Source organism: Papilio polytes, unplaced genomic scaffold (genome assembly GCF_000836215.1).
Source record: "Papilio polytes unplaced genomic scaffold, Ppol_1.0 DF823879.1, whole genome shotgun sequence".
Taxonomy (NCBI): domain Eukaryota; kingdom Metazoa; phylum Arthropoda; class Insecta; order Lepidoptera; family Papilionidae; genus Papilio; species Papilio polytes.
In genome coordinates this window covers 1,301,649-1,317,194 of record NW_013525325.1, presented here as the reverse complement: position 1 = coordinate 1,317,194, position 15,546 = coordinate 1,301,649, and the positions used below count along the sequence as shown (strand labels likewise).

General features: G+C 32.9%; 1 protein-coding gene across 1 annotated transcript in view; it reads right to left on the bottom strand.

Moving 5' to 3' along the window:
- Window positions 1–7,177, bottom strand: part of LOC106103050 — a 21,027-nt gene extending 13,850 nt beyond the window's left edge. Inside the window, exon 1 of the mRNA XM_013282697.1 lies at window positions 6,820–7,177. Coding sequence (XP_013138151.1) covers window positions 6,820–6,894 — 75 coding nt within the window. The 5' untranslated portion in view covers window positions 6,895–7,177. The remainder of the gene's footprint in view (window positions 1–6,819) is intronic.
- Between the last annotated feature and the right edge of the window lie 8,369 nt (window positions 7,178–15,546).

Below are 15,546 nucleotides of genomic sequence, written 5' to 3'. Positions count from 1 at the left end.
AGAATATTTTGTTTTTGGTGTATTTTGTTTTGTTTTTAGTGCATTTTGTTTTGTTTTTAGTGTATTTTGTTTGGAAGTCGGTTTTGTTTTTCACTTTTCATTTCCTATGCGCAAGAACTTTTCATTGAAACCTTAACAACCTTGATAATGGTCGTTGAGAGTCATTGGTCATTGCACTTTTGCCATTTAAGGTCATAATTATCATGTGACGGGAATAAGTTATAATTTTTCCCACCTGATATCAAAACATATGTAATTTATATTTAAATATAAATACAATGAAATACACGGAAGAGTGGTTTTCTCACGATGTTATCGTGTAAATTAAAACACATATCTACTTATGTGCATGTTTTGAAAAGAATGGCATAAAATACACAAAGAAGGTCATTAACCTCTCGTGTCCTTTTGTTAATCTGTGCAATGGATCAAAGATTAATAATTCTCAGAATGTGTAACTATTTATTTTTCAAAATCCCCTAAAAAGAAAAAAAATGCCAACAATAAAAAAAATGTCCTTTTTCATTTAGTTTCTTTTCGTTTGTCGTATTTTAAAGACAATTAATTTAAGTTGGAATTGTACAACCCTACGGTATGTTTATTAACTGTCAACGCATGTTCGTCACGGCCCAAATAATGCGACCAGTGAGTACAGTGTACTTGTGCGTACTTTGCCTACGATAACATCGACATACTTATTTGTACCTGTGTGTATTTTTAACACATTTAGTATAACTAATAGTACCATTGTTTATAACGGACACCAATTCCAGTGTTCGTGAAAGTGGAAATGTATTTGACAGGGAAGGGGATGTATGGGAAAAGAAAATATCCTTTTTGCGACTGAGGGTTTCGTTCGGTTTCCCTAAAATCAAGGAAATCAGGTATTAATGTGAGCAAGAAGAACTACTGGCACTAACGTTTAATCTATCTATACTGACATATTAAAAAAAATTACTCATTACTGGGATTTCCGGTGTTTTTGTAACGCAATAAGTGATTAATATTGTAGGTACCTAGTTCAACAATGTATTACATAATCATGTTTAAGCGGTACATAAGGTTTGATTAGTGTTTTTTTTTTTATAATATTACTGGGGGATTGGGGAAATACGATCGAGTGATCTATACTAATATTATAAAGAGGAAAGATTCTTATTTTTGTATATTTTTAAATAACTCAAAAACTTTTTAAAAAATCCTTCAACGTAGATAGGTAATTTATCTGTGAGTAACATAGGCTATTCACAAGGGCGAAGTCGCGAGCAACAGTTAGTATTTTATAATACAGTAACTGTTGCTCGCGACTTCACCCGCATGAAATAAAAAAAATGTAGCCTGTGTTACTGACTGGTAACGTAGCTTTTTAATGGTGAAAGAATTTTCGAAATCGGCATAGAAATTTTTGAGTTATTTTTATACATACAATAATTCGAAAATACAAATCTTTCCTCTTTATAATATTAGTATGGATATGTGATCAAAATGTATCATAATGATGGTAAATATTTCAGTTATCAAAAAAAAATTAAAATATAACAATCACATCACTAGTTTACCATAACAGATAATTAAATTAAAAATAACTGCAATTAATAATAAATAATCTGTCTAGAAAGTAGCGTTTAAGAATGAACACGTAGGCAAAGGATTTATTGGTTTAGATAAAAATAACATTGACTCGTCAAATTCCAAGTGTATTCAACTCTCGCACCTGTGCCGGTGTGCCGGCAACCACCCAGCGGCAGACGTCGAGCAAACACTAGAGATTGCTTCACAACATCTATTTGTGGTGTACAAATAACCTTAGACATACTACATTGCGACATATGAAATTATTACCGTCTTACTAAAGCAAAGATACGAACAAAATGTTTCTACATTAATGGGAAAAGGTAAGACCATCATACTGTATTTATTCATATAAGGCATACGAAACTTCCTCCTGATTTCGGTTAAATAAGTGATCTCCGACCACAGACATTTACAGGGTGAAATAGTGTCGATGTGTGCCTAGTATTAATAGGCGGGCCGTACAGAAAGAAGGAATTTCCATTTCCTATACGGCCTCTCCCCTGTCACATACATTTCCTCTTCCCATCTAGACTCTTCTATAACATGTACCGCTCATTAACAGAGGCACAACAAGCCGAGACGAAATAGTATCACAACTGTACGATTATCCAAGTTTTCTAGAAACATCTAAAGGCATTTATTACATGGAAGGCCGGTGTACGCGTCGTAATTTCCTATTCTAGTTAATCTTTCCACCAGTACATTATATTTTTAATGATGACATATCTAGAAATAGCCTCAACTGCATCCATCTACGGTGACTAACTAGCTCTGACGATATCTGAGACGGATTAAATTCATTAAGATAGATTTAATTACAGCTGAGGGGTTAAATTGCCATATCATACATAGATAATATAGCAATGGACCAATCAATTGAACAAAGCTTGAATCAATACCATCAATTACTTCTTTGTTCACCAATAAAACATCGTAAGGCAAATAGTATATTAAAGTATTATTTCTATAGGCTACACTTTCAGTAACAGAGGGACAATGTTTAACAAACAGCTGACTGTCGTGTGCCGCGTCATCGGCGCCGGCGTAAAACATACGTCGCACTATAGATTTGCTACTGTGTATATTTCATACATATTACTCAGACATGCGCAGACAAATACATATAGATTAATCATAACTTCACATTTTTTGACATCTAATTAAATATAATCAGCTACGCCCGGGACCCCGTCTGCGTGAAAAAAAAAAAACGAAAGTGAGTAGCCTGTGTTCTTCCAGACTATTCTCTATGTCTATACCAAATTTCATCCAAATCCATTCAGCCTTTTAGGCTACAAACTCTGACAAACATCCATCCAAACTTTCGCATTTATAATATTAAGTAAGGATGATTTATGTCATTCTGCAAATGTTTTACATTAAGAAGCATTTAAGCAATTACTCTCTAAAGTTACGCTATGCCTGTAGGAATTATCTCCGTTTTTTAGTAGAGAATGAAAGGTTGTCCCTTTTACTTACAGTACTTTTCTGTAGAGGTGATTCAGGTGTGGATCGGTAACATTAAAGGTCGAACGTATTGTTTGATTTGTATCCTTCGTTGAACGATAATTACTTAGGTATTGCAATGCCAACTCAGTTCAAGGTTTCAAGACATTGCCCTCGAATGCATTTTCGGGGCTGAATCATATTTGAAATACCTAACAGTGGCTAAATATAGCTCTCAAGTTTATACTTTAAGTTACATGTGCTTGTAATACTATTTATTATTCATTTGATTAAAAAAAAGACTTATTTGGATAAAATCAGTTAAATATCTTCGTTTCACTTCTAATAATAGAATTAGGGCAGTTTCAATTACATAGATATTGATGGTAAGTAAGGACTTCCCAAGACGTAATAAAATATATTTAAAAAGCCACATTTCATTATAGCACATTAATTATTTCTCTAAGTTTGTGATGTGGGAATACGTATCACCCTTTGATGTAGTGTTGATTTGATTTAAAAATATTAGGGCACACCCACATAACAGGCACGAGCTGCGTTTTTTGTGCGGCAAAAATTGTCGGTAAGCCGCCTACAGAATGAAATCATGTTTCTATTTCACATCAAAAAGCACACCTGCTTTTAATGTGAATGCATCCTTAAAATTATTGAGTGTACTTTAATATTCTATATTTATTTTGGCATGAGCTGAGTACACGTTACCAAACTATGTGACGCACGATTCAGTTCTACTTTGTACGTCTATGTTCTGGTCTTTGGGCTATGGTGTTTTCCTTCAGCCTTCAATAGGTTTGCAGTATCTTTGTAGATTGTTCTATTCACAGAAGCTGGCATTCACGATAAAAATATGACGCAGATTTAGTAAAAAATAGAGTTATTATTTTTGTTTTCTATAACTCAGATTAAGGCAAAGCCTCCTTTACTTACCGTCCTACCTCAAGAGGCAAAGCTCTAAGAATTTATAAACTATACGAAACAAATATGTATAGTGTCGTGTTTTATTGTAAGGTCTGATGAGTATAGTAAAAAGCTTATCAAAACAGTGAATAACAAAGGGCTCGCAATAGCAACGTAAATAGCAGATAGCAAATGACATCACTATTTAGAAATAGTTGTGGGATACGTCAGTGGCGCCGGCGAATGTCCCTCCCCAGCCAGAACCAAACCTTAACGGGTACGCCGCGACATTCCTAGGCTGTGACTCAGCGCGTGAGGATAATGCACGCTAAGCCCATTCAAAGTACTGACTGCTTGCCATAGTGTACGTGAAAGCAGCATGTAAAGTAGGCACTATCACGACATCTGATAGACATGTCAGATGCGTTAGCTTACGCAGCCAGAATGTGCAAATTGTTAAGTGAATCTAGAATAGAATCGTTCATATTTCAATGAGTCATTAACATAAGGATGTAATTGTTTTTTTATTAAAATTAGTTCCTTGTTCAATGAAATGTAGTAAATTAGATCTGAAATCTAAATTTAATTGTCTTAAATGAAGAGAGTGGGGAAAAATCCTATCGTATGAATAAGACGACATCTATGCAATAAGCATATAATTAAGAAAAATCACATACTTTCGTGATACAAGTTTTTATTGAAGGACAGTTAAGTTATTTAAACAGGTAACAAATTCTACCTTTGCTTCTCTAAAGTCGAAAAAAGTTAGAACGAAATTATTTCCAATCTAACAAGGATAATTCCAATACGCGAAACATTCCTTTCTCTTATCGCTTTATATACGTATGTACACTATTTCCATTTATAATAAACAGAGCATTGTACTGGAGTTGCAACAGAATAAGTTACGGAAGCGATACGCCGACCGACTTGCCTCACAGTTTGCCAACACTGCCCGGTGGCTTTACAATCTACTTCAACGAATATTTCCACATCTAATTTGTATGGCAATTGTTACAAAATAACTAACTAATGATTAGAGATGAAGAAAGGTGTGAAAGCTATGAATCTAAACGCAGGAATATTCTATCGACATCTACTTCTTTATATTTAGTTTTATCTGCTGTTTCAGAATACATTTCATAATTGGTTTTGCACTAGTTAATTGTTAGTACTACCCGTGTTCTTTTATAGTTATTCTTAAGTTTTCATTTTATTATTTATGTATATGACAAATTTAGCCATTAAAATCCAGTTTAAGTAAACTTGCCATCTTATATTCAGAAATTTGTGGCTCGCGTGCGTTTCACCAAGAAGTTGTCATCGCAATATATTATTTGGTTTACGAGGAATATTCCAGAAGTTAACTATTGGCGGCACTTTCTTGTAATAATTTTATATTTATGCCATTCAAATGGACTCTTTATTTTTTTTAACAACAAACATAATAGCTTTTCCTTTATTCTGAATTCCTACAGAATTTTTAAAAATATCGGTAAAAGATGGCAAAACAAAATTTTAAACTGGAAGTGCATGTTTTTCTTTTATAGAATTCATAACATATAGAAATACATGGTTTAAAAAACGCAAAAATATTAGGAAAGATAAACTTAGAATAACTTTGTCTAAAAATCTATCAGTATATGTAAAACCACAGGTAAAAAATCTTGATAAGTAGTCAATGACACATCAACATCCTCCAACAACGATATTTTTATGTCTTACATATCCTGTTATTAAATATCTTGAAAAAAATACTAAAAAAACAATTAAACCGATCCGAGTACGTCCGCACCGCCAATAAGATCAATTAAATTTAAACCAAAAAAGCTATAGGGACTAAAAATTATGCGTTATGTTAATGAGGAAGACGATCGTGACCTGGCAATGTTGCCACCAATGAAAAGGGTTGCTCTTAGCAAAAATAAATAAATAAAGCTTCCGATTTTTGTTCAAAATTAAAATATATAGGAGCTCTGTTTTATAGCGTTTCTTCGCCACTCTTAAGCATTGAAAATAAGAAATCAATTGCTAATCACAACTTATTAACTGCGTAGAGACACTAATGTTGATTGGAAATATCTAGACTCCTTCCACTACCAAAAATGCCTACGTGTGTAAACGAAATGGAAACTTCCGGTAACCGTTTGGATTATTGACTGTTTTTATTTGAGAATCGCAACCCTGGTCAAAGCCGGGAGTCCCATGTGTGTGAATCAGCGCGTGACTGGTGGGCGCGTGAGGCCTCTCGCCGCTAGGGTTGCCACTTTCGAAAATTCTAAACCGAAACCGAAAAACATCCGATTTTGCAACCCTAGATTCCTATTAAAAAGACGAAAAAGACACACAACAACGACACACATATTTAAAAACAACAGTTTTATTTGACATCAATGTCAAATCCGTAGCTGTAATATGCAACATGCAAAACAGAAGAGGTAGCCCTAGCTGCAGCTCGTTCGACGCACAATGTCCAACACAATGGCTGATGTCATACAAGCTTGTGTGATACGCTTCACAAACACTTATGTGTACAGCAGAACCACCAAATAACAGGATTACCAATTAAATGATTCATGTTTTAAATTACGAAAATTTTGAAACAAAAAAATATACATACTTCTTTAACTACCTACAAAATCTGCTTTTCATGATTGAATGCCTTTCTAATTGTGTTAAAATAAGTTACTGATGTTAAGAAACAGTTAATTTTATATACGGTATTCTCAACCAATATCAATAATTTAAGTACACTGAAAACACGCACACTCTTGATTCAAATAAAACACATGCCATAAATTAAAAGCTCTTTGAAGTTAATTTTATCATACTAACTAATATAAACAGTACGCCAATAAACATTCCAAATAAGCTACTTACCAACATACTCGCGTAAGATAGCCAGGTAACTTCATAAGTTCTATTTATGCTTACGAGACGTAAGTTAAGTAACATAATAATGACGATTTTTTCAATTTTTGTTGCAGGTGGGTAGTTTGCCTTTTCTCCTTTGGTTTGTTTCCTTAACAGTTAGGTCAAATTACGTATCGAGTAAACGTAGCAGTAATTTTCCGAATATCTAGTGATACTTCATTCTATGAAATGTTTCATGCGTTAAAGAGGTCACGAGGGAAGGGACATAACCTCATATTCTCGCGAAAAACATTACCCTAGGCAATAAATTCAAGGAATTCCACTTGACTAATTATACAATACGTTAGCGAGAACCGCGAATGGAATGTTATGCGCGCACACGACACCGCGGTTATCGGCTGACCCAGTCTGCAACTGATAGCTTGGAATGCTAAAGTCCTCGCGCAGAACAATGCACACCCATTTCATACTACTTGGAGGAAAATTTGAGATTTATTTAGTGACTAGTTTTACCCGGTATATGTTAGAATGCAATATAAAGTAAAAGAGCTTGGTTGGTGTTTACATTTATAATATTAGTAAGATTTACAATATTTTTTACTCTCTACTTACTCTCTACTTTAAAGGAGTGATTTTATAAGTAAAACGCGATAGCAAAGCGAAAAGCATTGTCAATAAATCCAAAAACATTGTAAAAAAAAATGAAGAAATCATTTCTTACAAGATTAATGTAACTAGTAAATATATAAGAATTAAGTAGGAGATACATTAAGGTATATTTATAAGAAATAGGTGTTTGTCGCCAACAAACTGCTGTGCAGTTTGGCGACATTTTTATTTGTAAATTTTTATATATTTCTTTTCTGTATGTAAGTAAATAAAAAAAATAAATAAAAATAAGTTTTTAGCATGAAACATGATGTCAGAGCGCGAATCTATAAAGTATGTTTGAGGTATCCAATATGAAGTTATTCATTAACAACAAAGTAGAAAAAAGTACCAACCGTGTTATAAAACGATGATTATTTAAAACAAGGTGAATTCTATAGACTAATCATCTCAAAATATTGCGGGAAATGTGCGAAGTTAGAAAGTTGTGCGAAAACTATCTTTACCATCTCCCTTACCTTATCCTACTCCCGTAGGATCGGCGCACCGGGTTTGCGTCCTCCACATAACTGTATCCCCCGTCATCTCAGTCATCACTCCGTTCTGGATCATATCACCTTTCACGCAATACATCAATCTCTTTGTAGCTCTACCTCTACCGGTGTATTCCTCCATATTTGACCGTGCAAAAAAGGTAAGCAGTAATCAGTATTGATTTCACCAATTATACTTCAAACATAACATGTCCTACTTTACCTTTCCAATCTACCGATACAGTGCTATAATTAACTACCAATAATTTTAAGAAACACTCTGATTTAACCTGTATATATCAAATTTGACGTTAACATGAAATTGACTGCTAAAGAATGCCTTAAGGCATCAAGTAGCCCTAATATCAACTGTAAAACGTTTGTTTAGTATTTAAATAACATAATGTGTATTGAAATATCAACATAATCGCAATAGTGTTTCGGATATCCCCTTAGGAACAAGAGAGGCCCCTTCTTTTAAGGAATTACCCTATCGAGAGTGATTTTGAATATTGCCAGCGTAGAACACCTATTTCGCATGGCACAAGACCGGGAAAAGTTCGCTGAGCTGACAGCCAACCACCATTAGTGGAGAGACACTTAGAGAGAGATATAGAGAGTGGTTACCTCTATTTTCGCTTTTGCAAAGTTGAGATAATACTGAAAATGTGTCTGCAAGTAGTTACAAAATGATTTCTCTTCTAAATACAATAAGAATAATTATAGATGGTGTTGTCTATACTAATATTATAAAGAGTAAAGATTTGTATTTCTGTATATATTCGATTTACGTAAAAACCATTGGACCTATTTCAAAAATCCTTTTACCATTAGAAAGATAATTATTCTGTGAGCAACATAGGCTATTTCTTTTTAATTTCACGCAGACGCAGTCGCGAGCAACAGCCAGTACTATAATATTTTCCTGCTAACAAAGCTAGGTATTGTCTATGCCTATGTGGCTGTTTAATCCGTGATGAATGGCAGCACACAGCAATGCGGGACGCGGCCGAACTAAGGAGTGCCTCTGACTCACGGCGCCCACGCAGTCCGACGCTAATTCCATACCAGGGGGCGCCACTACCAACACTGTTTATGGTAGCAAGTTTACAAAACGATATATAACCTTTTTGGATTCTTTATTGCTGGCCACTTAGCTTTGAGAGTTGACAGAAACTAGCTCTTTTATAGCATTGAGGATAACACCGCCTAACTGAAGACAGTTAATTCAAGATAGAGTGGTTAAGCTGCATATTGAATCTTAGCAACCAACACAAATGTATATGTGGTCTTCGAAATAGTCAGAGTTTAATGACATTGCTATATAAAACGAGCAGGAAGAAAAAAAAATAAGCATTTGGATATTTAACCCTGAAAGCTTCAGAATTTACATACATTTCAGAATTTAAATACGTGGGCTATTATATATTTTCTATATTCACCTTTCTTTGTTATAAGTATGAACGATAGGGCCTGATAAACTTAAGTAATGTAATAAAACATTGTTAAGATAAAAAAGTGTATGTCCTGGAGACTAAAGAGTTTCTTACTGAAGAAGAAAAGGAAATTACGCAGTTAATTAATTTCATTTTACCATTAAAAATTAAGAAAAAAATGTTGCTTTCACAAATTGAACGACGATGTAACCTAACAAATATTTACCTTGAGGATCATGGTTTTAGGTAAAAACTTAATAGAAACTACATATAATAATCCAAGTGTAATAATCCTACAATCGGTTTCTATGTAGTTATAATACTAAAAACTGATAAACGGGCTCAGGGGAATTATTGATTGTTCCATAAATCGTATGTCCAAGCTGTAAGACGGATATGGCCGCGGCGCCATGGATTCGCTATGCGCCCACTATGTCGCGACTGTCGACTCTACTGTAATCATGTATAATTACATTCAAACTTTAGGAAGGCTCTTGGTTACCTGTGAGCACATTTCTACAGTGGAACGATACTACAGGTGAAGGAAGGCAACAGCTGTACGCTGCAAAAGGCACATAACATAGATATCTATACTGTGTTTAAAATTTTATATATAGGTAAATAGCGGTATTCCGATCGGACTGTTTTAATTTTTTTTGTTTGTGTTTTAAGTTAAGGGGCACATGTTACTTATGTTTATTGTTAAGGCTTTGGATTTTAACCAGGTATATGTTCCTTCTGTATCTAAAATTGTCCTCAGTTTCACGTGTGTTAAATAGCGAGCTGCTATAAAGTTTGTATATTATTGTACCAGGCGAGTGGGCGAACGCCGCCCTTCAACGAGGATTACCTTTAACGGAAAAGTAACACAAAGGTATAACGCGACGATTGTTATAAATATTCAACAGCTATTTACTACGAATTGACTAAAGAAAGTCCTAATGTATGTACATACTTGTATGAGACATAAAAATTTAACAATATGGCTCGCAGAATTAAACAAAACATTTAATTAAATAATAATCAAATGTTTTATATTCTCATTACTACATTTTATACTGTAATGTAAAACTTTTATCAGCAACGTTCTTAATTAAGATAATAATATTTCCAAAGAGAAATCAACGTTATAGACTTTGGAATACATGTCTACACAACGAAGATATAGTTCTAGAAACTGCATACAAGAGTTGGAATAACAAATAGCGAGTCTTCATTGAATAATACTAGTTTCACACTAAGACATTACAAAGTATACAGTACAGTACAACTATTCATACATACATACTCTTTCGGCATATGAGTTCAAAGAATAATAGTACTCTTCTGATGTACTGCCCTCGTGTATAAAAGACAGCTGTTCAACGTCCGGTTCAGAGGACAAGGTGCTGAGTGAGCGCATAGTTATTATAGCTGTGTACAATGAGGTCACTTGTCGGTAAGGCCGGAAACACGCGTGAGAGACATGAACGATTGATATTATTTATAAACACAAACATGCTATAAAACAGGATTTTCCTATAAATGTTATAACATTTGTTAAGTTAATTGCGAAGTTCTTTTCATGCTTAGAAGAAACCATAACTCAAATGGCGCAAGGGTTCACGAGTTTCAATATAATTGGGAGATGAAATTTTCCATATAATTATTTTACTTTGTAAAATGAAAAGTTTTGTACAAATAAAATTATATTATATTATGTCTGAGTCAATAAAGTTTAAAACATACAGAAATTATAAACCTTATTTTACTGTAACAATAAACTGGTGTTTATAGTATTAGAACGTTGAATTGGATATTGCATTGCGAAGTAGAGGGGCGTTTGCTAGTGCAGCCTTGCAAGGACGTTGCGTCTATGCGACCGGCCAGTATCCTTTAATTAATTCCACCTTTACGCTGACTCACCTCTCCCTACCAGTTACTGTGCGGTTAAAGTCCACTGCATCAAGTTTTATACTACCTACTAGCGACATCTGTTATCGGTTCCATGACGTAAATATTATCTTAAACTTACGGACGAACACTAAAACGACATTTAAATATATTACAGATTCTTAAACTTAAATTCTATTAACATTTTATGTATATTAAATGTAATGTCAGAATGTCCCCTACATTCTGACATTACATTTACGAAGCAGTGTTTTAAATTCGATTCAGTATTCGGCTGTATGAAGAATGATTTCCCTTTTAATAGTTAACAATTGAACGGGAAACTACACTCACTACTTACTAATTACACTGATATGGGATGACCAATGTAACAACAAATTATTTGATAAGCTTATCATTTTGTTGCTAACCAATTTCTTTTACAGATAATAAACCATAAAATATTTTATTGTCTACAGTACCCTCCAAAACTTTTAAGGTTAGAACACTCAACACCGGATTCACAAATATGTATTACCGTAAAATTTCATTGCTCTTACATTTACATTATTCTAGTATTACCATTCGCGACTTGGTCCGCGTTAAATTGAAAAAAAAATGCATTTAACAATATAGCCAATGTAACCCACAAATAAATTACCTTTCTAAAGATGAAAGAATTTTTAAATTCGGCCCAGTAGTTTTTACGTGAATCAAATACATACAAAAATACAAAACTTTCCTCTTTATATTAGTAGAGATATGTTTTGTCAACAATGACAGGGATGTATATTGCGGCAGTGGAAGTCGACGGCTAGAGAACTTGCATAGGGTCAACAATCTTTAGTTAAATAAATTAATATGCGTTTGTATCTGTCTCTTGAAATGTCTAGCTTTTCGTTTCGCATATTAATACATTTCCAAAAGCGTCGGCTCCGCGTCTGCGCTATTCCTGAACTCTTCAGGCAGGTTTATTTCTGTCCAGACGGCAACAGGGCTGCTACCTGTTAGGCCACTGAAAAAAAACATTCCCGAATACCACAGTACACCCGCCTAAAATTTAATCGTTATTTACATCAAAATAAAATAATCCAACTACAAAATATAAGAAATTGTAAACTACAGGTTTTGGTAAAAGAAAAACATTCATAAGTACATCTTATCTTACTAATATTATAAATGCGAAAGTTTATATGGATAAATGGATATTTGTTGGAATTTGAAGCCTAAACGGCTAAACGGATTTCGATTAAATTTGGCATAGATGTAGAGCACAGTCTGGAAGAACATGTGTTCTTAGGCTATGTAGCCTACTTAGTTTTTTTTTAATTCAATGCTAACGTAATCGCGGGCGAACACTAGTAATTAATATAACGCAATAACTTTTAACATAAGCTAAATGACTTCAAACATCTAAGTCTAGGGTTACAGTGGTAAATAAATAAAAAAATACATTATTTCAATTTTTATAATGCATTGTGATAAATTAAAACTATACAACTACTTAACTACATCACCATTACTAATTAACTGTTTTTTAAATACATTAAATTTTTATAAACATACTTTTGTGATGCACAAACCTATTGCACTAGTGGTTAACAGAAGAATTTTACAAACCTGATGTAAGGTAACCACGAATTAAAACGCAGTTCGCATTAATGATGAACCGAAAACCAAGTTGTCAACCAGTTTGGTAACTATGTATCACCGCGTATAAGCCGAAGGTAAGTTATAATTTTATTAACACACGATACTGCTAAGATATCCCAATATCCGCATCAGAGTCAATATTTCAAAATATAGTGCGACAAACTTATCTAGCCTGGTATGGGAGCGTTCCAAAGTCAACAGATCACAGATGTCAAAGTCAAAAAATGTCTCAATATCCTTGTAGAAATGCAATATTGATTTTTCTGATAGCTAAGAGGCCAGATAAGTTTATCAGGCTATACTTTACATGCAATACAAATGAATTTCCCTCAGTACATGTACACGATAAAATGACACGCGGGCGATATCCGACGTTAACACGTCGTCTACGCGTTGAAACGTCAACGCTGCGTCTGTTCAGTGTAACGAGCAATAATAAATATCAATAACCTAAAACTATAATAAATAAACCAAGTTAGCAAAAAGTGACAAAGCTATATGCGTTTTATATAGGAATATAAGGGCCTGTTCCACCGAATTGTAAATTGTCTGATAACATGTAAAATATGTGATGGAAATATCGGATTTTGTTCCCTTATCTGACAATGACGTCATTTTTAAGCTATCTGAGCCTCTATCAGCCAATGGTGGGATAGGCCCTTAAATTCGTAATGGTGTAACTATTTACATATATTAGGTAGTAACTAAATTAACTATAATTACATTAAATAAATGGTGATTGTCTGTTAAATCATATACATATCGGTATTTAATTTTATTTTAAGTATATTGATTTAAAATATGGACTAAATGTCGATGTTTTCAATAATTTATTGTACATTTCCTTGTCTACTAAAGGCCTAACAGTGCAGTGTAACCCACACTAATACAAGCGGCGATGTTGGACTAATTAATTTTTTATACAAACGCCTCAGTGCTCTCCCGCGCTGTTGGATATTTGTAACACGTTATCTAGTAATGATCTACATTTAAACATACTAATAAATATAGGAGTATACATGCCTAACATTTAATTTATTAATAATTTTCCAATAACATTTCTAATTCTATGCAATGTATACTTATAGATTGACAACGTTATTTGACCCGGTAGGCAAAAGTCAAACTAAATCATATAGCTTATTAACACTGTCAATATCAAAGCCACAATTTCTATCGAAAACTTTTTGTATATTCTTTTTGCTTTACGTAGTTTGTACATAATTCCTGACACAACTAATCGTGATAGCATCGCTTTTCACACCGGGCCAGATAAACTTGTCGAACTATATTTAGTTTTAAACATCAACTCTTAATCGTTTTTGTTACTTTAATATTAATTAACATTGGAAAAACACTAACAAGCATTAAGGCAATTTACGTTCCTTTTAACTTACGTGAAAATATATTTTAGTGATTTTCACTGCAAAAACAAGTGTACAAAAAATATTGCACACTGTAAATACAACAACAACAGCTGGCAACACTACCATACTACGTATAACAATTTTACCCTAATAATATAGTCGTCTAATCCTTCCGAATGTTAACACTACAAATATTTTGTAAACCACTCAATATTGTCAATTATTTTAATAATGTGTAAAAACATGTTATCTCTCTCTATTCTCTAGGAAAGGACAGAGCAAAAACATTATTCAACCGACTGACAAGAGCATATTTTGCGCGCATGTAAGTTTGTTTTTACCTTTTAAAATAAGAATGAAAAATAAAATAACGTAGGTCATTACTTTAAAAAATCTATTTTTTGAAATACAGACAATAGATGGCGCTGTTTCATTTATTTCAGTCCGGTTTTCTGTTATTTCTACATTAATTTTAGGTTATTTTACAAGTTACAGAACCTATAGTAAATATGATTTTGTTCAACCAATTTCTATAAAGGAGGTTTGTTTCTATGTTTGTTTATCTAAAGTTTAGGGTTTGAGGTAAAATTTTAATCTGTTGTACTATTTTAAAATTACATTTTAAATATATAGCTTTATGCAGATACAAGTAAATTGGTTACTCAAAATAGATTGGTTCACATTTGTTGCTTTGTTATTTTGTTTGTATTGTATTTATTGTATATTCATTCTACGGTAAGCCAAAAACTAGTCATTTTATATGGATTTACAGTGCATTTATTTACAAACAATTAATCTATGTTTTCAAAAAGCTATTTACATTGTTCTGCTATTACTTAAGCCTGTATATTTTTTATTTAAAAATTGATATTAAAATAGCGTTATTTATTATTTTCAGACGGTGTTGACATTATTAAAATTACTCAATAATTAAAATGTATTACCATAGACAATTTAACAAAACAAACTTATACTCAAAACATTAGCTAAGCAAAAAAATCTTGTAAAACCTGAACAAATAAACTTTGGTAGGCATTAAAAATTAAATATGCGCATTTTTAATTACTTTAAAATTAATTTCTTATTTTAATTTCACTATGAATAAAAACTAACTTACGAGATTACATCAAATTAATAGTTTTTAGTGCATATCAATATTTTAAAATAGATTTCAAATGTCAAAAATGAATGAATGAATGAATGAATGACATTTATGAGTTAAATTTTGTCCATTATATGTTTATATTGATTTGAAAGATTTTT